General features: G+C 49.4%; 1 protein-coding gene across 6 annotated transcripts in view; it reads left to right on the top strand.

The window, feature by feature from the left end:
• FBXO41 (F-box protein 41) overlaps positions 1-24387 on the top strand; it is a 94617-nt gene that overhangs the window by 20006 nt on the left and 50224 nt on the right. For 5 of the 6 annotated variants that reach the window (XR_013637258.1, XM_078861366.1, XM_078861365.1 and 2 more), the window contains 5 exons: positions 12915-13167; positions 14572-14672; positions 20914-21323; positions 21705-21826; positions 23781-23912. Coding sequence is in view for 5 of the 6 variants with exons in the window: in XM_078861366.1 (XP_078717492.1) it covers positions 12915-13167; positions 14572-14672; positions 20914-21323; positions 21705-21826; positions 23781-23912 (1018 nt within the window). In the remaining variant the exon portion in view is untranslated. The remainder of the gene's footprint in view (positions 1-12914; positions 13168-14571; positions 14673-20913; positions 21324-21704; positions 21827-23780; positions 23913-24387) is intronic. The other variant, XM_078861369.1, reaches the window with a different exon arrangement.

Genomic DNA, 24387 nt, shown 5'->3' with positions numbered 1-24387 from the left:
GCAGTTGCGACTGACGCCAGGTAGCAGGTCCCCTTTGTGGCATGCCATATAAACAGCCCCCCCCCCCCCTTTAACAAGCAAAACCAACAAGGATAGCTATCAGTTGCACACGTAGTAGGCTTGCGTTACATCGTGTAAATATAGATGTGTCCTTAACCCGGCCACCACCAGACAGTTAATTAGTGAGGTTTGTCACTTAAACAAAACGTGTCAATTGGTTGTAATTTCAGCACATCGGTGTTGGAGAGAGTAAACCCACGACATGTACGATTTGAGTACGACGTTTCGCTGCTGGTTAGAACCAGCTTCATCAGGCCTTTGCCAGAATTGTAAAGAAGTCTTCCAGTTTCGGTATTAAGGATAAATACCCCTCGTGTAACCTTATACATGCTGTTAGTGAGCACCTATTAAGGTAGGAACAACGTACAACGAGGGAGTCGTGTGGCTGACACCGTGCCAGACCACCTTTGTCTCCCCAGTGCTTATGTTTACGCACGGCGCCAGGTACTCTTTTAAGGCTGAGTCGACATAGGGGTGACCCGGTGCCAGTTCTGATACCACTTGCCATTGATGTTAGCCGAGGTCAGGAATTGAATTCAGATGTCCGGATTTGCCACACAGTCCATCATCCCTCCAGGGTCGTTAAACCGATAACCACTTTGTGGGCACGTCAACAGTGGTTGTCATATGCAAGCGGAAATACTCTTCACACGCCGGAGGAATGTGGAATGGCCACTATTCTTTCAGCGTTGCAAACAGGAGATGAGCATCGATGCCTCGAGGCGCGTTTGAGCACAAATCACTTCGACGTTTGCTTCATCAACAGCTACAAATGTCGCGGAAATTACGTGGTATGTATAAAAAAAGAAACTAAACGCGGTTGGTATGAAATCCGGGCCCTGCGTGGTGCCGATGGCAGTCGCGTTAAGGCAGGATTATGAGCTAATTTTCAGAGGGGAGCCGCCACACATTTGAAACCACCATTGGGATTTGACAGCAGCACGATGATGGGATGCGTCAGGGGCCGCATTAAAGGCCACCGGGGTCCGCCGATGGCATGCGGGCCTTGCAATGAAGAACCGATGCGCTATGGTATCATTATTTAATATTATTTCGCTTTAGTAGCCAGGAAAGGCTCACTGAGTCTCAAGGCGACTCGTTTTCATGACGGTCCTTGCCAAGTTTCCGCAGTTTGTGGGGAGAGAAGGGGGCGATGATTGCCATTTAGGTTCCAAAGCGACTTCAGTAATTTGCGGTGTGTTTTTTCCTTTCAAATTTTGGAGAGAAAATTATTGTTTTCGAGTTTCCGCCGCCGCCGTTGAATGCGACAACACGTGGACAAAGATCAGACGTTGTGCCATACTTCAAAGCCATAAAACTCCTGGTAAATCATAGTTGCGTGGTGGGGCAAATCACGCCAGCTCTGTAAAGAGTCACGCTAAGTCCGGGTCGTGCTGGCGAGAGACTCACCCGACAGCACGTTCAAGTTCATTATTAGGTGTAGCCCTGTGAGCCATTCGACTCTTGAATCGGGTGCAACCGCAACAACAAAAAAACTAAAACATGAACAAGAAAACATCTTAAAGTGAATATGTGGCCAAGCGCAAACCGAAAATCCAAGAAAAGACAGCAAAATATTGCAGAAAAAACACTGTACACCAACGCTGTGTGCAAAAATCCCAGTGGGATGCAAGTCAAACAACAACAACAACCACAAGACAACTTAGATTAAGGCCATCAGTCTTAAATTTCGATTTAAAGCTTTCGTGACTGCAGGGATTCATCTTCTTGGCTCTTTCGGTAAAGTCACGTAGAATGGAAATAATAAAATAATAAAAATAAAACATAATAAAATTATTCTCACGACGTTTCGGCCACACCGCAAGCAGCCCTCCTCAGGTGGAGAGCAGGTCTGTCGAGTAGACAGAGTCTCAATGACTCATTCAGACTCTGTTTACTCGACAGACCTGCTCTCCACCTGAGGACGGCTGCTTGCGCTGTGGCCGAAACGTCGTGAGAATTTTTTTTTAATGATAATTGTTTTTTTACCCTTCTATCTGGCAACAAAACTGACACCTTTTTACAAGGAGTCATGTTTGCATAGACCGCAATACCTGCAGTCATAATACAAACAAAAGACATAACTCTGATAATGTGCACTGTCCTTGAAGTTGATTGGTCCACACCCGAGACAGCTTTCCTTAGAGCCTAGTCTCACATGGGTTGGACCAGATGACGCCAAAAGGCGTGACTTTGCCATCAGTCTTACTCCGTACTACAACAAACACGTGCTCTCGGCACTCGATTGCCACTGTAGGTACGTATGTTGGAACTTATTTCGGTGCACCGCACGTAGCCAACCCTGCTCATGGGAGCCTGTGAGCAAAGCGAACCCGTAACTGTGTTGATTCTCGTCGGATCTCCGAAGCCAAGCAGGGTTTTTTGAGCCTGGCTAGAGCCTTGATTGGGTGACCACCGTACACAAACTAGGGACTTCTGCGGGGCTATGCGGTGGGCAGCAGAGGGCAGTGGAGACAATCCCATTGCCCTGCTGTACTCTACACTCCCACGTCTATGCTCCCCGCCTTCACCAGACCTCACTGGCCAGCGTGCTGAAGCGTGCTCGAGTGTACTTGCACGCCATGGGCAGGCTCTCATCCAGCCGTGGGTCGACAAAAAGAGCTGTACAACATCACGTGGCCGGTTTTGCAGCACCGTGGGGTGGCTAGTACCACGCCCGGCCGCCTTTGTCTCCAAAGTGCCGATGCTTACAACGCAATAGCAGGTACTCATTTCAATGCCGAGTCGACTTAGGGGAGGCCCAGGGCCAGTTCTCGTATTCGTCACCGGTGTTGGCTGTGAATTTGGGATTTGAACTGTGGGGGGTCGCCGGGTTCGTAAGCGCAGCGCTATGCCACCGCTCCCCCCCCACGGCAAAGACAAAGATCCCCGTATAGCCCATAACACACTGTTGGGGCAAGTGCTGTTAGCGATCACCTATGAAGACCTGCACGGCACACGAGGGGGTGGGTGGCCAGCACCACGCCCGACCTCCTTTGTCTCCCTCGTGATGACATTTACACACCGCATCAGGTACTAATTTGAGGCTGAGTCGACCTAGGGGAGGCCCCCCACACACGTGCACCACAACTCGGTGTCAATTCAACGGGGCGGGCGGAAGGATGGGAGGGAGGGATGGATGGACGGTGGGATCCGTGCCTCCCTCCACCCACCCTCTTCCCTGAACCCTCCATTCGTAGTCACCAAGTGTTGGGAGTTGAGATCTCCACGCTGGGCGGTTGGGAAACAGAGAAACTTCACGTGGCGGCATCACTGTACGTACGCCTTCTCTTTGGCATCCTCGCGGGGTGCGTTAGCTGCGCAAACACCGCCGCGTCTCACTCTCTCGCCTTGCAACCCGCTCGACTGGAAATGTCAGAATTCCTCCATCACGGGGCGTCTCGGCGCAGTAAACACAGGTCTCTCTCTCTCTCTGTCAGCGTGACCTCGCATCACTCCTCTCGACTGCTCTTGAGACTGCAGCGACTATTGTCACCATCGTCATCGTGAGCCATTATCTATCTACTGATGGACGAAGGCCTGATCCCGCGAGCAGCCACCGCCGCCGCCGCCGCCACATTTCGCGAATTTTGGACATTTGTGAAAACTACCGGACATCCGTGGAAAAGAGCTTCATAGCTCATCGGATTCCTCCAGTATAAATGCTGATTCTGATTGTGATGTTGCGATCCATTCAGCTCCGCGGTGGACGGCCTTCTGAGACTTGTTTCCGAGTTTAACCCCGGCCACTACCGGGCCATCAACTCACATCGAGACCTTTTTAACTCGAGCCATCTCACATGGAGTCATCGATCCTGCCCACATCGATCCTGATTCCTGCCCACATCGATCCTGATTCCTGCCCACATTTATCCTGCCCAAGCCGACTCCGCTTGTTTACAGTCAAGTATTACGTCCGTTAACTGTGCACTTTAAGCGATACAATTCAGGCATGTTGAGCGGAAAATCTTGCAAATTGAGGCAGACTTCTCAAAGTTCCTGGCAGTCTAAACTCGACCTCAATTCTGAGTTATTTGCCCTTTGACAATCTATAAAAAAAAACTTCTGAGAAGGAAAAATATATATTAGTCGACGTTTTGGGCAACGGCTCTTCCTCATGGCACTTTGTGTACTGCACATCTTTGTTTGGAATCATCAAGTGTGCCATTAAGAATGGCCATTGCCCGAAACGTCGCCTATTATATATGTTTTCCTTTCAAGGCCACGCTGTGTTATGGAGGTTCGTGTTGAGTGTTTTGTGGGTTCTCCACTGCCAACCCAGTAGCACCAAGTCATGTGGCTACTTTTGAAACACATCAGGCGACTCTCCCGCACCTCCGATTAGCAAGGTTGGCAAAGTACGGCGCGAAAGAAGTCCAACACCCATACGAACGACTTCCATGATTATTTTAGATTGTAAAAGCTGGTCCAGATGTCTTGTGACCCGCAATTAATGTACCTGTAACATTTCGATTTTTCTTGACTTAAAGCTTTCGTGACTGCAGGAATTAATATTCTTTGGGTCTTTCGGTAAAGTCACGTAGATAGGTTTAAATAAATTGCAAAAAACTACGCCGTTTTGATCGCAACACAATGATGACCTGATGACCGCTTGTGTTGCGATCGAAACGTCGTAGTTTATTATTTATTTATTTTTACCTATAAACGTGACTTTACTGAAAGACCCAAATAATATTTTATTTTGCCTTTGCATATTAATTTATCTTTTAAATAAACCTTTCCTTAAAAAAAAGACATGAAGTTTTAGAGAATTAAATGGGGGTCACAAGACGTCTGTCCCACCCTATACAGTGATTGCGAAACACTTTCAAAGTCCTGGGCCGTCTGCCTTCAGCTACGTGAACCACGACACGCATCAAACTGATCTTGCACCCTCACCTGCTCGCTTAAAGACATTGTCCTCAATTAATATTCACAAATCTGAAACAACAACAGAAACCCCCCCCCCAAGAGCAATCGTTCGTTAACCAAGACGGTGTCAGCGAATTCCCCATGTCCCCCACAGCAATGGGCCCCCTCCCTGTGCAGATGGGGAGGAAGAGGAGATGCGTGGTGTGAAACGTTAATTGACGCACCACGCTGCATTCCAATTACCTGCTCGCACGTCTAATTTAAGAGTTCGCCACTACACCAAGTCACCCTGAATGCACCCGGCATCTTTTATCTTACCAGCTAAGACCCGCCGAGCTACTGGAGCTACTTTCCAGGAGCGACCTGGCCACAAATGACAGCTCAACGAAGTGGCTTATCACGTGCACACGTCTAGCGGCCACATTTCGAATAAACGCACGTTTAAATTTCGATTTAAAGCTTTCGTGACTGCAGGGATTCATCTTCTTGGTTCTTTCGGTAAAGTCACGTAGAAGGGAAATAATAAAATAATAAAAATAAAACATAATAAAATACTATTTTATTTTTATTATTGTATTATTCATCTTCTTGGTTCTTTCGGTAAAGTCACGTAGAAGGGAAATAATAAAATAATAAAAATAAAACATAATAAAATACTATTTTATTTTTATTATTGTATTATTCATCTTCTTGGTTCTTTCGGTAAAGTCACGTAGAAGGGAAATAATAAAATAATAAAAATTTAACATAATAAAATACAATTCTCACGACGTTTCGGCCACAATGCAAGCAGCCGTCCTCAGGTGAAGAAGAAAAAAACGCACGTTTCTAAACGTGTTTTCTAAACAGGCGCTTAGATATCGTCTCACTTCGGAAGCTCAAGCGACGTGGAGGCGTGCCGGTCCTTTGGGATGGGCGGCCACGATTCGGGGCTTGCCAGGTGTTGTAGGACGTGGGGGATGGTGACATGTGGCCAGGAGATGGCTGTGGCGAGTTGCGGTTTCTCCGGGGATTCCCCCGGTCTCCTCCCCACGTGTGGCTGAGTTGTGGCTGCAAATTTTTGCCGACACAGGGTATGTGACGTTCGCAAACAACTTGTGCTTGTAATTACGGTACCGTAACGCGGTCTCTCTCGCGCTCGACGCAGTTGTGTGCATCGTCAATGTTGGAACCCACTCGACTCTTTGATTGGATGCATTGTTGCAACGCCTAAGCTACATAATCGAAACGTTTTTATGCATGATGGTGAATGAGAAGAAAAGAGAAAAAAAGATTTTCGTAGTCGTGTAAAACCCTCTGTCAATCCGCTGCTGGATGAGGGCTTCCTCAAATGCCATGCGAGTCATGGGGGTAATTTGACCATACTTCACCACGTTGGTCAGGTACGGCTTCGTGAAGAGGGGGGGGGGATGGGGCCCCCCAGGACCAGCTGATGTATCACTCGCCGCTGATCATAGCCCCGTCCGACAATATCGAAGTCGCGTCACCCGAGTCCGTAGCGCATTGCGCGAACCACCGCTAATAGACGCCTACACCAGTTTAGTCATTGCGAGAGCTGTCTCTTGACACCGTCATCATCACCACCACCACCATCCCTGGTCTATCCACTGCTGGGTGAAGCCCCGTCCCCCCCATGTCATCGTCGCCACCCCTGAAATGGTCAGTCCTGCGATGCCACAATTGGTCTCACTCCGACACGAGATTTAATCTCATCCGACTCTCCGTACGCTGTTGAATTTGCGTGTGGAGTCCAAGAGCAATTTCTCTCGCCTTTGACCGGAAACAACACCGCGGGTCGCGTCTGCCCGTGTTGCATCACCGCAACCACCGAAGAAGGCCAGACGAAGCCACACTTCCTCTCAGCAGAATTTCTCAGAAGCCCTTTGATGTATTAGTTTGTGGTGGCAACGCCAACCCGCCCATCGGCGGCGTCGGTGTTGTGCGAGTGGCGCGCCCCGAAGCGTCGCTTCTACGGTTCCACAATCGTTCGTTCTAAGGGAAGAGAAAGCTGCACACAATAACACGGTGACCTCACCTTTCGTGCAAGGCCGCACTGGTGAAGCAAGGGTGAATGTAATAATTAGAATCTCTTATTTTTATAAAGCACCGTTCATATTGCAGTAACTCAACGCGCTGTACGTAAAAAGAAAACTACACTCACAAGTATAGATAAAATATAAGCGAAATCGAAAGCTGATTTTTAACGAAATCAATGACTACTGCCGAAATTCCAATAATACGAAGAGCTATGATGAAAGCGAATAAGTAAAGAATAATCCAATTAGAAAACATTGCTTTTTACATCTTTAGTTACAGGGAAAGCCTGCAGTACAAATATGTGCGTTTTAAGACGTGATTTGAAAAGTGAAACAGACTCAGAATCCAGGAGCACGTGTACTGCCAAAAACAAATAGCATAACAAGGAGAAGAACAAACAGTGCGGTCACAAACGCCATTGCCATTCCAAACGTTGAACGTTGCCCAACAGGGCAAGGGTCAGCGTTTTAGAATGTTTCGTTTTAAAGAAGAAAGTATTTTAAAAGTAAGAAGAATCTGAAATGTGAGAAGTCAAATGCAAGCACCCCACTGCTGAATTGAAAGAAGAATGTGGCCCGCGTTTGTCGACGACCCTGAACCAGTGATGGGAAGTCCACATTCCTATGGAACAAATATGAATCAGGGACATGATGGCGACTCTTGTTATGGGTATTCAGTGGCCTTTGGTGGGACACATCGTGGCTCAAAGGAGTGGTTGCCGATGGTCGAGACTGGTGGCGGAGTGGCACGCCAAAGGAGGGAACATGCCTGCGAGAATGCCCGCCGTGGAGATGGAGCGGAAGGCCTTTATCCCGCAGTGGATAGACACTGGCTGGTGATATGTAACTATGATGATTATTGTTAAGCCAGGAAAGCCTCGCTGAGTGGCATGCCTTGTCGCCAGATATTTTGCTGTGACGGTTTCACCTGAAGACGGAAGCTTGTGTTGCCTCCGAAACGTCGTGATTTTTATTGTTTTATTTTTATTAATTTTACCTACGTGACTTTACCGAAAGAACTAAGAGTAGGAGGGCTCCTGTCAAGTTTTCGCAACTAGGGGGCGACCGTGCTCTGCATATTCCAACTGAGTTATCACAATGTTGGCGGAATTCTTAGAATTAGTTTTGAGTGTTTTTCAAATATTCTGAGTTGTGCCTCTGTGACGAAGAATAAATTAGGAACTCTTGCAGAGGAGAGGAGTGCGTCTCTCCCGTGTTAGAGAACGGTCCGTGGAGACAGATGTCACAGAGCTACTCCCGAGATTCCTGCGATTGTCCTATTATCCTCGCTAGAGGGCAGCGCATTCCCACCCATCATGTTACAGAGAATTATTCGTCGTATGACAGCAAGCCCCTACTTTTGCTTTCCATAGTCATGGTGACTGGGCTAAAGGTCACAACATTACACTTGAGACCTGGTTTAAAATAAATCAGCCTATGTATGTCTGTGGGTGTCTATGCCAGCCATTGGTGACTGGTCTAAGACCATCAGCTCATTTACGCGTGACAACCCGGTTTAATCACACACATAACAGAGCAGTGGCGCAGTGGTTAGTACACTGCACTCGGAACCTGTCGACCATGAGAAGTTCGATTCCCGGCCACGGCTAACATCAGCGGCGAGTGATATCCGAAACGGTACTTTGTGTCCTACCTGCACGGACCAGCTTGGTGAAGTATGGTCAAACAAGGACCCATCATCTACTCCACGTGGGAGAGGCAGTGGATAAGCATGAGGCTGTGAATGGTTGAAATATCATGTCGTGGCGGAAGTGAGTGCTTCCGCAGATTTCTAGAACTCCGTCTCCGCACCGAACACACCTGAGTCTGAATGTTGTATTTATGCATTTCACGTTCTGCAGCCAATAAAGTTAACGCCTGTTTTACGGCCTTCAGCAACCTACCATGTGTTTCAAAACTACACCAAGTAAACGTGGATGCGGGATTGTTTTACAGATGGCCTAGTTCCTGTCATAACAATACGTAATTTCCAAACAGTGTTAATGCAAACTGCCCATCGTTGGTCTGAGCATTTAGAAACCTTATCGTTGTGTTTGTGTACATGCCATCCTCAGAAGTATGTTGGGTGGAGTGGTGGCACAGTCGTTAGGGCATCGCGCTACTGGATCCGGTAACCTGAGTTCAATTCCCGGTGCACGGCTAACATCAGTAGCGAGTTGACATCTGAACCGGTCCTGTGAGGGTCTCTCAAATCAGCAACACGCACTGAACAGAGTGGTGAAGTATGGTCAAACAATTCTAGATTCGAAGCTTTCGTGACTGCAATGATTCATATTTTTGGGTTTTTTCGGTAAAGTCACGTAGGTAAAAAAATTAAAATTAAAATTAATAAAAGTAAACTAAAAATAAACTAAAAATCACGACGTTTCGGAGGCAACACAAGCCTCCGTCTTCAGGTGGAACCGTCACAGCACGCTCGCTGTATTACTTGATACAGCGAGCTCTATTACTTGATACAGCGAGTGTGCTGTGATGGCTCCACCTGAAGACGGAGGCTTGTGTTGCCTCCGAAACGTCGTGATTTTTATTTTATTTTTTATTAATTTTATTTTAATTTTTTTACCTACGTGACTTTACCGAAAAAACTCAAGAATATGGTCAAACAACCCACCACGGCCTACACGGGGCGGCGGAGGCCGTCATCCAACAGCGGATTCACAAAAGTACCGAGCCTGTACACGTGCTTATTTGTTGAAACAAGAAAAAAACGGAAGCAAAACCAGATGTTCGTGAACTCTGTACTCTGAGTAGCAGCCGCAGCAGTAAACGTTGCTGGGGCTGCAGAGTGCAGTCGATGGGGAAGCCGCAATGTGGTCTCGTGAATTGAGGCGCACGTACTTGAGTCATATCGTGGGCGAGTTTTTCATTCTTTTTTCTGAGAATCCAACTTTTAGAATTGCCTTCGCTTTGCAGTAATTCGCCGGTGAAACCCCTTCGGAAGGGGAGCTCGGTGAGTCAGGGGTGGATTTTCCAGGAGACGCCTTGTTTTTTTGGCACGGCTTGAGCAAAAGTTTTACTCAGCGTGCCAACTGCATGCACAAGTCTGCACTGCCTGGAGCGTTTACGAATGCGTTCATACAAACGATAAAACACGGATTAGTTGACCTTTAATCAGAATATTTATGATATTTTGGAGGATTCCGATGAGCTATGAAGCTCTTTAACACAGATCAGAATGTTGCAACAACAAACAATAAAACAAACGACAGGAGTGCAAAGTGTAGGAAAGGTAAGAAAATAAAAAAATTGCAAATTAAACTAAACTATTTTACTGCACCACTGAGCCATTAGCTTCTTATTCAGAAGCGACATGGCCACAGATGATAGCTCAACGAAGTTGCATATCAATTTATAGACAGCCAAATCATCGAATTAATCCAAACGCGTGTTTTTAAATGTGAAGGGAAAAACTGAAAAGTGTTAAAAGCCACTAGGCAAGATACTGAGCCCTTAATATATTCGCCACGGTGCACCACCTTCCATATAACAAAAGCGGTCACTGCATCGCGCACTTTCAAATGCACTGCTGCGGCCGTCTGGAACACTCCTCCTTCCGATATTAGAAATCCACTTTTAAACCTAGATTGAAAACTAATTTCTTCATAACTGCTTGTTATGTTTTGTTAATTATCCTTTCCCTGCACCTCCGATTAGCACGGTTGTCTGCGTACGGTGCGAAGGAAGTTCAACGTACAGCACTTGCATCTTGTGAGAGGGATGCATGCATGGAACGAATGCGTGAATGAAAGTGAAGAGACAAAAATAGGATTACGTCGATTACAGAATGTACGGACATGAATGACATTATTGAAACTAAATTTTGATTTAAAGCTTTCGTGACTGCAGGGATTCATCTTCTTGGTTCTTTCGGTAAAGTCACGTAGAAGGGAAATAATACAATAATAAAAATCTAAAACAATACAATTCTCACGACGTTTCGACCGCAACACAAGCAATCGTCATCAGGTGTGAAATCCACAGCAAGAAAATTTGAAAAAAAAAATCATTGCTGTGGATTTCACACATGATGACGATTGCTTGTGTTGCGGTCGAAACGTCGTGATAATTGTATTGTTTTATATTTTAATTATTGTATTATTTCCCTTCTACGTGACTTTACCGAAAGAACCAAGAATATGATTGAAACTGTTATGAAAGGCGAGGCTTGGGCAGGACACGTCACAGCCAGACGGGACGACGGCCGATGGTCAATAATAATAATGATGGAGTGGCAGCCCAGGAGCGGAACGCATCCGAGAATGTGTACACAGAGGAGATGGAGCGAGGAAATCGCCTCCGTGTGCAGGCTGGAGTATTGTTATAACGTCGTGAGAGATGGCGACGGCTTGGGAGAGGCCTTCATCCAGCAGTGGATTGAGCGTGCCTGATGATGATGGCACACATCGTGTTCACTGCCTGCTGTGCCACACGCATGACACACACGTGGCACGCACATGTCGTCAGCGTGGTCACGGTTTTCAGAGGTTCGCGTGCAATGTGCGTGCGGCCAGATTATTCGCGTGGCATTTGTGTTCAAGCGCCATTGCCTCACCCCAAGGTCTGGTTGTGTAAAAAAAGAGAAGTTACCAACGAACGTATGATGTCATGCGTTTTAAAAAAAAAAATTTAACAACCAAAACACGGAACGGATTCGGAACCCCCATGTGTTGGCCATCGTTTTACGAATCTCGATTGCTCAGAGAAGTCTCGTTCTTCTTTCGCGAGGTGTGGTTCATGTCTGGCTGCTTGACATCGCCCCGAGTAGAATTTTTTTTTAGTTTTCGAGGGAGGAGGGCAGGTGACGATGGCGTTTTGGCACGATTCAAGATTGTGGCCTCAGAATGAGTGACGACTCGTTGCGTTGTGATGCAATCGGCCTGACTTAAGAGAATAGCAGCGACGACAACAACAGCAGCACTCTGAGTCATGTGAGTCGCACGCCACAGCGAGAATCAAAAGCTTATTTCGAAATAAAAGTCTTGGCAAGTAGACATCTGTGTTTGTCAAGAGACCGGAACCCCACCACCACCTCCGATCTCTACATACAAAGATCCCCCGTGTAGCCGTAACAGACTTTTGGGGCAAGTGCTGTAAGCGAGTAGCACCTATGAAGGCCGGCACCACGCTCGGCCGCCTTTGTCTCCCTCGTGGCGATGTTCACACATCGCTTCAGGTTGAGTCGACCTAAGGGAGGCCCAAGACCGGTTCGAATATTCGCGACAGGCCCGCACAGACAGGTTGACAAAACCAGCGCGTTGTCCTTCCTCGTGGGGTTTTGGAGAGTCACGAATCTCGATGTGATCCATCAAGCCTCGCTCGCGTCCGAGGCGCTCGTTGCAGTGGCAACGTGAGGTGGCCAGCAGACGGCGACACTCCGTCTCCAATCTCTACACAACAACAACAACAAACAAACAACCGCCATTGGCCACTAAGTGGCGGCGATGTCGTCACTTCGGCTCTGGTGCCCCAGGCTATGTGCACTTTAAGGCCACGTGAAGTGTCGGCAAGCTGAAGTCTTCGTGACGTTTTCATTGGGGTTTTTGGTAAAGCCACGTAGATAGAAAAAATAATGAAAATATCACGACGTTTCGATCGCAACACAAGCAATCGTCATCACCGTGGCTTTACCGAAAGACCCACTGAATATGAATTCCTGCAGTCACGAAAGCTCTGAGTCAAGATTTTGTTACGTTGTTTAGTGGTAAGTAAGTGTAAGGGGTCACCGGCCCCCTCGCACCCGTCCAGAGCCCCCCATTAGCTGCTGTGGTGGCTACGCAATGACAAACAAACACATTGTTGCTAACGCACACATTGTTGCGGTGTAGCACAATTACGTGTGCGTGAACTACGGTAATTTTGTTCAACTGCCAAATCAGTTTGGAGAATGGATTGTAATAATAAGAATTGGCGTGTGCGCGTGAGCAGGGAGGCGGCTCGACTCACCGAGTTCCTGCAGGCCACAGCGGAGCGCGAGGGCCAGGCCAAGGTGGAGCTGCAGCGATTCATCGAGGGGCTGCTCGACCGAGCCGAGAGGGCCGAGGGTCGACTCCTGGCTCTGGGCGCCACCGCCGCCGCCACCGCCGCCACCAACCCCGCGCCATCCAGCGCCGATGCCAGGCCCGCAGCAGTGGCCCAGCCCGGTGGGCCAGAGACAGCGACTTCTGGCTCTGAGCAGCAGGTGCGACTGAACCCTTGATATAGGAAGTCACGTTACACACACAGACTGTGACATGTCCTGAACCGTAGGCACCGGGACTTCCATGTGACGTGGCACTTGCTTTGTTAATGTCAGAATCGATGAATTGTTACTCGCCTAATTTTGCGAATTATAAAAATGCATTTATGGCAGTGATTGATTTAAAAAACAAAAAAACGATACGTCTGTTTCTATCATCGTCATGATCAATCCACTGCTGGATGCATTCAAGTTTCAAGTTTCAAGTTCATTTATTAGGTATAACCCTGTGAGCCATTCGGCTCTTGAATCGGGTGCAACCGCAACAAACAAAAAACATGAACAAGAATACATCTTATAGTGACTACGTGCAAACAGAAAATTCAAGAAAAGACAGTAAAATATTGCAGAAAAAGCACCCTACACCAACACTGTGTGCAAAAATCCCAGTGAGATGCAAGTCAAACAACAACAACTACAAAACAACTTAGATTAAGGCCATCAGTCTAACTCTGTACTACAATAAACAAACATGGACAAACTCACCAAAATGAAGCCATAAAAGCAATGAAACAGTGCAGGTCATAGGAACTGTGACCGAATTTTCACAATAAACGACGTAAACAACATGTACTACCAAACTCTGCAGCCATAGCTGGCTGCATGAGTCACTCCACAACAGCAGGAGCATCAGTCGGAGTATCAACATTTTTCAATGCACCTTTAAGATCAGCACACTAAATCAAAATACAGATCATACTTTGCGGCGATCATCCGGAGCGAAACATTGTATTTTAAGCCACTAAATTGAAGTGTCAGCTAGGGGTGTACAACTCCTCTAGAGCAGTTTTGAGTGAAGATCTCATAGGTAGTGATGAAGGTCTTCCCAAGCCATCACCATCTCTCGTGGCCATGCAATGTAGCCATCTAACCCAGCCACCTGCACATGAGCTGGTTGAGAACAATAATAATCTTGGCAACAATTTTCGTGGTAACGAAAATTGTTGCCAGGATTAGTCCATGTGGTAGACTCACGCTATCGGTAAAGCCCCTGCGCGAGACGCGCCAATCCACCATGTCAGAATCAGAATCTTTATTTATCCTGGAGAAATCCGATGAGCTATGAAGCTCTTTTTCACAGATGTCCAGCGGCAACCTTGTGCACCATATGCTCTGCTAGTGGCAGCCTTTTGCTCCTTTTGCTTTTGGAAACATTTTATAACGTTTTGAATAAATATTTCTACGTATTCAAAATTTCGTTTCATATTCATGATGGCAATTTAAGCCTTGTCCCTCCCCCCAAAACAATTATTTCAGCCCCCCATAGAATATTCTCACCGTCAGACATTGTGTGTGAGTTAGCGACTCTGACACTTGGGCCCACTACCACCACCGTGGGCCACGCAGGCCCGCGCTCGCCTGAACAGTGGCGAGGAGGAAGAGGAGACCAAGGGCAGCGGTTTCACCACCACCGGCAAGAAACGACACGACAGGGCCCGTGGACACAGGTGGGCGACGCCACATCCGCCCACACTGCTCTCCCAGTCTCTCTCCCAGTCTCTCCCCCAGTCTCTCTCACAGGAGCAATCCAAATCACACGCACATTCGCACATCCTCACTTACGATTAGCACAGTTGGCTATGCGCGGTGCGAAAGAAGTTCGACATACATACAGAGGTGTAAAGGTAAGGGGCCATCCATTTAGTATGTACGCATGGAGGGGGGGGGGGTTAACCCAAATGCGTACGCTTGCGTATGGGGGGTCTACTGACAATGTACGCAGAGGAAACGGGGGGGAAGGGGGGTGAAGCCTCGATAATAATTTGTCTACATTGGCCTTAAAATGAGCCACAATTCAGTGTCTTCAGCTGTCAGACAACAAGTACTAGCGGGAGAAGTGGGACTGTGGGAGAGGTGTCACTCGTGTGCCACCGTGCCCCCCTGACTGCAGCTGTCACGCAGCTCAGCAAAATAAGTGGCCAAGGTACACAACTTCATTATTTAATGCAGCCGGAAGTGGACTATCTGTTTACTTAAACACGTTAATATTATTAATCCTTGATCGTTTCTGTGTGGATTAAATATCGGCCGTTCTATAGGATTCGGGGGGGGGGGGGGTGCGTCAAGCGTACGCAGGTGGGGTGGGGGTAAAAAGTCCGCGTGCGTACAGGGAGGGGTCAAGTTTTGACAGATTTTTGCATACGGACTAAATGGATGGCCCCTCAAAGGATCAGCCCTGCAATGCCTTGCTCACGCCACGACTAGATGGTGAGCGCTAGAGAGCTCCGCTGTTTTGCCAGGTGTGGACCGGACAATATCCGGCCGAGGGGTTCACGAGGTTCATAATGGACGTGTCGGTGAGGCTGAGCGAGCACGGCTCTGTTTATGAATTCAAATCCTTGGATGTCTTTCTAGCATCATCATCATCATCAGCCATTCTTTATCCACTGCTGCTTGGAGACTACCCCCATGCCCTCGGTTGAAATACAGATTTAAGGCCAGTCTGGACTGAAACCAGCATCTGGGTTGTCGCGAGTCTGACGATTCCACTTGAGGATACATTCCCAAGAGGTTTTATGCATCAAGATTTGGGCCACAGCGCTTATTTTACGGAAGCAGGACATCAGCACATTCACAGAGAGGGCATATACGCCGTAAATCGTCGTGATTTTATTACGCTACATTGTACTTCGCGGGCGTGGTGGTGGTGGTGGTAAGAAACAAACCCGACACTGGAGGATGGCTTGGCAAGAAAAGCAGAGTGGGGGTGCGGCGAATCGTTTATCGTAAACCGTCGATTTGCATGCAGAGGAGAAAGTGCACTGTGGCGTTGTGCAATCCCCCATCGCTCGTGGGAACGACGTTGGCACAGAAGCGGCACGCGTGGTGATGATGCCACGAATGTGGGTTGCACAGGCGACGACAATACCGGGGCTTCACTTGGCATGCTTCTGTGTTGATTTATTGATGTTTTTATTTCAGCTTCTTAGTCTTGAGTGTAAAAAGTAAAACATCTAAAGTGATTTCCCGCTCAAATGAACATTGCGGCTGTTTTTTTTTAACAGCCCCTAATCCAGTGATGGAAATTCAGCATGCCTAGGACGACTGCACAAAGTTGTATTTATCGTATTAATTCCCAGCGGGATGATGGGCTGAGTCAAACCCCCCTCCACCCCCCTCCGAAAGCATTTGAACTTATAACCTTCCACTTGCGAGCCTCTCGTTCTGCCGCCCGGTCACCACCTGGCCGGCTTGGGCCTCGTCGATGACAACTTCCAGAATTCTGGTCGAGTCCGAGTCTGCGTATCTCACGGTGTCGTCGTTCTCTTCTTCGTCCGCTCTACGGTGGCGAGGTGTTAACTACCTCGCCTGGTATGCAGGAGGTCGTGTGTTCCATTGCGACCCTGATGCGTGTTGTATATATGGAGTTTGCGTGTCTCTCTCCCCGTAGTCATGTGGACTTTTCTCCGGGTCCTCCACGTTTAGAAACATGCATTTAGAGTATTTGACTGTGATACATTTCCACATGATAAGCCACTTCTCAAAAAGAGCTATGTAGCTCAGTGGGCCTTACCTGCTAAAATAAAATGTTAGTGAGAATGCAGTCGACAATAGTCAAACACTCTCAGTCGATAATACGGCACGGTATAGTAAACCACTTGACTGCGCTCTTTCAACGGACGGATAGCAAAACTGCACAAACCCCCTCATGAAGCCCTCCCGTGGCTATCAGTCTTCCACATTGGCATTCAGCTCCCGAACATATTGCTGTGCGTGGGAATAGAACAGTTGTCAAATCTTAGTGTGAGGGTTGTGCAATTCCTCCCCCCCCCCCGCCAATAACTATCACCAGGCCAGCCACTCGACGAACTCGGTCTCGCCGAGTGTTTTGTGGGTTAGTTGCCGTCGTCGTCGTCATCACAATCGATGATATCCTTCCGCTCGTGGTCTTTACTCCAGCAGCGGCCCCTCCGCCAGTACCCATCACTCTGAGCCGCTGTCAAATAAATGACGCAAGAACGACTTCTCGGAAAGGTTTGAATTTGTAGCCTCGCACTTTGTCCCCATGCTCTGCCAGATTTCACTCCCCACCCCAACTCTGGCCTCCGCCCCTCAACTCCCCCCCCCCTCACTCTTCCTGACACAGCCAACCCCACCATGACTGTGAGAAGCTTGGCGCTGCCTCTCTTAGGTCTAACTAACTACCTCGCGGGTTTTGAGCGGGAGTGCGATAAGCATCGTGGCGTGGCGCTACGCGACGCCTGGAGCGCGAAGGATGGGGGGATATTTTGAGCTCAATAACGAGAAACCAAGGTGTGCGACCCGCGTTTGATTCCCCGGTGAAGGTTAATGTTGGTGGCGAGGGATATCTGAAAATTGGTGCTGGGTAACCCCTCCTTCTGCCAACCCGCACTGTGATCGGCGTGGTGAAGTGTGGTCAAACCACCCCCAGACAACAAGACACGGGGGAGGACTTCATCATTGTTCAGATCAAAACTGAGCCTTACGATGAAAACAAATGATTTGGTGATGCTACTGCTGCATTGGTAGGAGTGCACAAGCACAAATAACTGAAAACATTTGTCAGTAACACTCTGGCCTTCAAAGGAAACATATATAATTGCCAACGTTTTGGGCAATGGTCCTCCTTCATAGCACATGGATCCAATCTAACCCTCTGGCCCCTCTATCCATGTGCTATGGCATTTGCCCGAAAATCACCTGTTACCTATTTTTTCCTTTAAAGGCCACAACAGTGTTTTTGACGAATGTGTTAGGTTTATTGATAATCAAAAGCAACTTCACATTGTGGCCTCAAGAATAATCTTTGCTATCAGTGCATGTGTCCTGCCACTGCATGGATCAGAAGGATGATCGCCGACAAGGAAAATGGAACTGAGGCCAAAACGATTGCGGAACAACGTGGAGAGGTGAATGCGTAGAAATACATTTATAGAAATGCAAAAAAAAAAGGAACACGTAGATTGGAGAACATTCGCACGTTACAGACATCGTGTAGAAACCTCAGGAAAAGTGGGTTTGGCTCAGGACACGCAGCCAGAAGAGATGATGGCTGGTGGTCGAGACGAACAAAGGAGGGGCAGTCAAAGGAGGGAATGCACCCAAGAGGACGTCGTCCGGGGAGACGGAGCTCTGTGAGATTGGCTGGTGCTGCGCCGGGTGGATTGTGGCATTGCGAAACCGCGAGGGGGTGGTGATGGCTCAGAGAGATCTTCATTCAGCAGTCATGGGTCATGTTGCTGCTGCTGCTGATGATGATGATGACAATGACGACTACATGGTGATAGCTCTATCACTCACTCGGCGAATGGAATGTTTTGACAGATGGAGGGCTCGCTTCTTACGAAGCCATTTGCGATGTCGGGAAATCTCCACCTCGAGGACGCGCATGTCACCACTCCCGCCTCGCCCCCGACCTCGAGTGCCGCTCAGACTTGTTAACATCCTAGTCGTGCGCACGTCGACAATTTGTGCAAATAATATTCAGGTCGTGTGTTTATAAAATAGATATGTTAATTGACTAATCGAAGGAATAATGTACAGATGTTAATCGATTATGTCTTGCTAATCGAACGCCTTGCATCGCATCTCGAGCATTTGAATGGCACCCCCCCCCCCCAGTAGCAGCTGTCCTTGTGTGGTACAAGGTGACTAAATTCCATGTGGTCTGCAAGTTGGCTTTAGTCTGCCAGGAGGAGGGGGGTGTGATAAGTTCACTCTGTAACACTATTTTTGTTCATGGGTAGTAAGTGCTATTTTCTAATTGCTTATGCCTCAAAAGTATGTAAAATGGCTCTTATACCACACAAACTTTGCTTTTACGCACTTTACGGGGTTCCGTAAAGTGCGTAACCACTTTGTGGGGGAAGCAAACAAGCGGTTGTCTCATGGAGAGACTTTCCTCCCCGATAGGAATGTGCGATTTCCACCACTGGCTCTGCAACAGGGCTGTAAAATCAGGAGATGGGGAGCGATGCCTCCCTGCACGTTCGAGCAGGAAACCATCGCGACGTGACCAAAGCCTCACGCCACCCCCAGCATTTCCGTATGGGCTCTACAAAAAAAACAAACCCAGGCCCTCCCTTCTCCACCAACATATTTGACACTGGATATCTATATGGGTTGCTGGGCGAATTCTTGTGGTGCAGACGTTATCTTCATCATGCAAATAGCACCCTTCCCGGAACCTCTCACTGGCCCGCCCGCCCGCCCTCCAACCCCCCCCACTCTCCTGCCGCTGCACTTCGCACCAAGTTTCTGTGCAAATGAATTCCTCGGTCATCGGGGAATGCATGTTGGAAGGGAAGTTGACTGCATGGCTCACGAGTGCCAAGTTCTGGTCGATGTGTGTGTGTGCTAAGTACAGTATCTGTATCGGTTGAAATGTAGTACAATTGGATTACACGTGATGTTGTCATCGCTCATAGAATATTTGTAATGGGACAGCAGTTTGAACTGCTTGGCTGAAAGGTTGAGAATTTTTTTCTTAAATATCCTGGCCTCTCTGTGCTGTGAAGAAGGGCCATTGCTCGAAACGTCACCTATAATATATGGTGTTAATACTGGACGTCTGAGTTAAAGAGCTTCATAGCTCATCGGATTCCTCCAGTATGAATACATATTCTGATTGTGATGGTGTTATTGCCCATGGTGTTTTGACCAATGTGTTGTTTTGTTAACTGCCCATTCTACGTTACACAGGGGGGGCAGGGGTGCTGTGCATGGATTCCAGTACCAAGCCCAACATGCAGCTGTCCATGTTTTGTCAGTGGCCTTTCAAATTCCATATGAAAGAGAGAAACTCACAACGATCAAATATTCACACGACCGTTGGTGTGTTGTGTTTTTAGCATTGTAAACCTGCTCTCTGATGATGCGTCTTGAATGATGGCTGATGTCTTTCTGTATCCCATAGTTGTCCCGTTTCTCACTGGTCGGGGAGCACTTTGGTCAGATCGTTGACTTGCGTTGAGTAGATTCTAAATTCAAGTCCTGGTCAAGGGTCGACTCAGCTCATCATCCTGGCGGGGGTCAATACATTGATTGTACAACTTGGTGGGAAGTCGTCATCGCTTGTCATTCGGATAAACTTGCCCCTCCCACAGTAACGTGGAATTTCCGGCACTGGCTCAGGGCTCCCAACGGGAAATATGTGCCGCCCCGATGAACCGAGTAACCCGAGTTCGATTCTCGGTCACGGCCGACATCAAGTGATGTCTCAACCGGTCTTGCCCGCTCTCTCCCGCAACCTCGCCAACCCGGACTGACCAGCGTGGTGGAGTTCGGTCAAACAACCCCCATTACTGTCACAGTGCGGGGAGGCCTTCATACAACAGTGCTCTGACATTTGGCTGAAAGTCATCACGAATTATTAATATCTTGGGCTGCGAAGTCCGCCAGGGCGTGCCGGGCGGACTGGTTGCCCTGCATGTGCCGGAGGAGGGGGCTGTCGCATGGCCCTGTGGCGATGTGGGCTGACGTCCACTCACAACACAACATCGACACACGTAGACGTATTCAGTAATTAAATAGTTTTTCTCGTGCATCTCGTGCGCTAACTGTGTTAAAGTCATGTTTCAAAGTTTGCGCTAAATACATTCATATGAAGCGGAATGATTGCTACCCCGGCGCTTGACGACGCGCAGCGTTGTTCGGTACCATATCTCGCTCCCCTCTCTCACGCTGACTTCTTCTCCCCCTCCTCCTCCCCCTCCGCCACCGCCACAGCCCCCAGCCCGGCAAGGGCCCCGCGGCAGCGCAGAGCGGCGCGGAGAGCGGCGGCGGCGGCGACGCCGACGGCAAGGCCGCCGGGGGGTCTCGGGGCAGGGCCGGGCGGGGGGGAAGCGCCCCCCCCTCGTCGCTGCGCATGGCGCCCCCCCCGGCGGCGGCGGCGGTGGCGGTGGCGGCGACCCCGGCGTCTCGCTCGCGCTCCAGCTCGCGGTGTCCCCGCGTGTCCGCGGGGAGCTCGGCGGCCCTCTCCGATGGCACGGAGAGCGGAGTCTCCGAGGCGTCGGGGTCCGGCTCCGGGAGTCCCGGTGGCAGTCGCGGCGGCGGCGGCGGTGGTGGCGGCGGTGGCGGTGGTGGCGGTGGTGGCGGTGGTGGTCCCCGTGATCCGCGGCAACGCTCCGAACCAGCGGGTGATCCACTGCAGCGGCGCCAAATAGCCGCTCTCGTGACGTCACCGCAGTGCTTCTGTTGTGCCCCTTGAGTTCAATGTAAATCTTTAATATCCAATACAATGTAGCGTCAGCACTCAATTGCCACTGCCAGACACTTCAAAGTCTTATTTACCTTTTCTTCAAGCTCGTGTGGGGCAGCCCAGCACACACTCAGCCTGATAGGAGCAGTTTGTGTTTTATTGGGATAAATCTTCCTTGAAGACGATGCTAGTCTCACTTTTGCTGTTGCGCGTTGTTCACACTCATCTTAATGTCTGCTGCTGCTTCTCCTACTGCCGCTACTCCTGCTGCTGCTGCTGCTGCTTCTCCTACTGCCGCTACTCCTGCTGCTGTTCGCAGGAATCCAGCACTGCCCGGCGAGCATGGGCGCTGGGTTGCCGCGTGGAGCTGGCCGCTCGCGACGTGGCGAGGATGCCCTCTGCCTCGTCTTCTCCTACCTGGACGTCCGCTCCCTCCTCGTGGTATCACAGACTCACTCGCTGCTAGTGAAAATCTCATAGCTACGGTGGCTAGGAGATGCTAACTAGACACCCTACCTGGATGTGCGCTCCCTCCTCGTGGTATCACAGGCTCACTCGCTGCTAGTGAAAATCTCATAGCTACGGTGGCTAGGAGATGCTAACTAGACACCCTACCTGGACGCCCGCTCCCTCCTCGTGGTATTAGACCACCCGCTGCTGGGTGTCGAGTTAACATCAAGTTAACTCCCTCGCCTGGTATGCAGGAGGCGGCGGGTTCGATCCCGACCCTGGCACCTGCTGTATATTTGGAGTTTGCATGTTCGCTCTCTCTCCGTGGTCACGTGGATTTTTCTCCAGGTCCTCGGGTTTCCCCCTCCACATTTAGAATCAGCATCAGACGTTTAGAGTATTTGACTACTACAAATGTCCACGTGATCGGTCACTTAATTGAGCTGTAGTTTATGGCCACGTCGCTTCTGAGAAAGAGCTGTATAGCTCAGTGGGCCTTACCTGGTAAAATAAAACATAGTTTAGTTTAGTTTATAACAGACAATCCACACTCCCGAGCCACGTGAGTCATGGGGCTTGTTTGACCATCTTTCGCCACGCTGGTCTGCCCGGGGTTGGTGAAGGGACGGCCCTGGCACTCACTCGCCAGTGATGTTAGCTGCGGTCGGATATCGCACTCGGCTTCGCTTGGCACGTTGCGTTAACCACACGGCATCACCGCTCCCCCCTACACAACACGCGGCTCCGGAGCCTGATGCGTAGCGGTCAGCGCTACGCTACGCTACGAACACGGCGACCCGGGTTCGATTCCCACTCACGGCCAACACGCAGTGACAGTTATCTGAACCGGTCCTGAGCCTCCCCTAGGTGTGACTCAGCTTCCAATGAGCACCTGGTGCGGTGTGTCAACATCGCCACTGGGGAGACAAAGGCGGTCGGGCGTGGTGCTGGCCACCCAACCCCGCGTGTGCCGTTCCGGCCTTCATAGGTGCTCGCTATTGTGGCTCTTGAAATATTGAGTTTTGTACCGAATAAAAAAAAAATGGCTCTTCGTGCTATTTTGGTCGCCGACCCCTGTCCTTGGCGGAGTAAATACGCGGACTAAATGAAAAGACGGCCGAGGTGTGAGATGTCGTTAACAATGCACGCACGCGGCAGTGCTCCCGGATAGATAAATAAATATAATGACGCGGTAATTGAAATCGTCGTTCTAAACGTTGGTAGGTAACGGAGGGTCGTGCAGCAAAATTCAATGTCACGCACTCCTGTGCTTGGAACGGAATCGTTGTATTGACGTCACTTCCATTTTTCTGATCAATCCAAAACGGTACATTTTTTTCGAATCATCTGAAATGTTGTCTCTATGCCTGATTTTCGATTTTTTTTTTAAATCGTTTAATTAAAAAATCCATTATCCGGGGGGCGGGAGGGGGGAGTGGGGGATAGGCCACATCCCGGGCGTACGTGTGCACTGCAAATGTTGACGTTCAAGCGATACCGCTCACGAGTCAAATCTGTGCACGACGAGAAAAAAAACCCAGCACCGCAGAATAATCGTCGTGCAGGCCGGGGAACCCATTCGTTTCAAATGACACACGGAAGAAATGGGTAAACAGTCCGTTGTCCTTCCACCCGTGCGTCCGATTAGCACGGTTGGCTACGTACGGTGCGAAAGAAGTTCAACATACATACTGTACGTACATACAAACGGCACGCGGCTATTGCGCCATCAGTATTTCCTGAAGAAGTGCACTGTGGCCCTCTTTTTCCAAAATCACCATCGAAATCGATTTGGGCAAATGTGACCGACTGACAGCAGCAGCAGCAGCAGCGATATAGTCGACTGTGGACGGGTTTTGTCCTCTCTGGGACTCGTCAGCACGGTGTAGTCGCCGCTGCTCACCGCCGCAAAGTCTGCCCTCTGGGTGCCGCGGTTTGTCTCTAGCGATGCCGCTCATGCAGAGCCTCGCCCTCGTTGCGCCAGGCGGGGGAAGTGTGCGCGGAGTGGAACGCGTTGGCGCGGAGTCCCAGGCTGTGGGCCCGAGTCGTCCTGGAGAACGCGCGCGTCTCCTCCAAGGTGAGACACCCCTCGCGGGAGGCACGGCGTCCGAGTGGTGTGGACACACAGGCAGCACACGCAGCACACGCAGCACGCGCAGCACGCGCAGCACGCGCAGCACGCGCAGCACGCGCAGCACGCGCAGCACGCGCAGCACGCGCAGCACGCGCAGCACGCGTCACGATGAAGGCGCCACACGTCGCATTCATTAGCGCTTGTTTATTTTGGTCCTGCCGCCGGTTAATTTTCCACCTGTCGCGGTTCAGGATAAATGTGAAAGAATCATACGCATACTGTGTAGGCCGTGCGGCGACGCATAATCCGACCATCAAATATCCACCTTCACCAATTGTCCGCCCGCATCCAGTGGTGTATTTGTGCGGGTGTCACCGTCATTTCTGTATCGATGTTTACGCATCTCACCGTTTCACATATTCGCCTATATCACAGTCCCCAGTGAGTCGGATGTGCGATATTCACACTATATATATAA

This window comes from Lampetra fluviatilis, chromosome 12 (genome assembly GCF_964198595.1).
Source record: "Lampetra fluviatilis chromosome 12, kcLamFluv1.1, whole genome shotgun sequence".
Classification (NCBI taxonomy): domain Eukaryota; kingdom Metazoa; phylum Chordata; class Hyperoartia; order Petromyzontiformes; family Petromyzontidae; genus Lampetra; species Lampetra fluviatilis.
The sequence above is the reverse complement of the archived record's forward strand: the minus strand, read 5'-3'. Positions and strand labels throughout refer to the sequence as shown.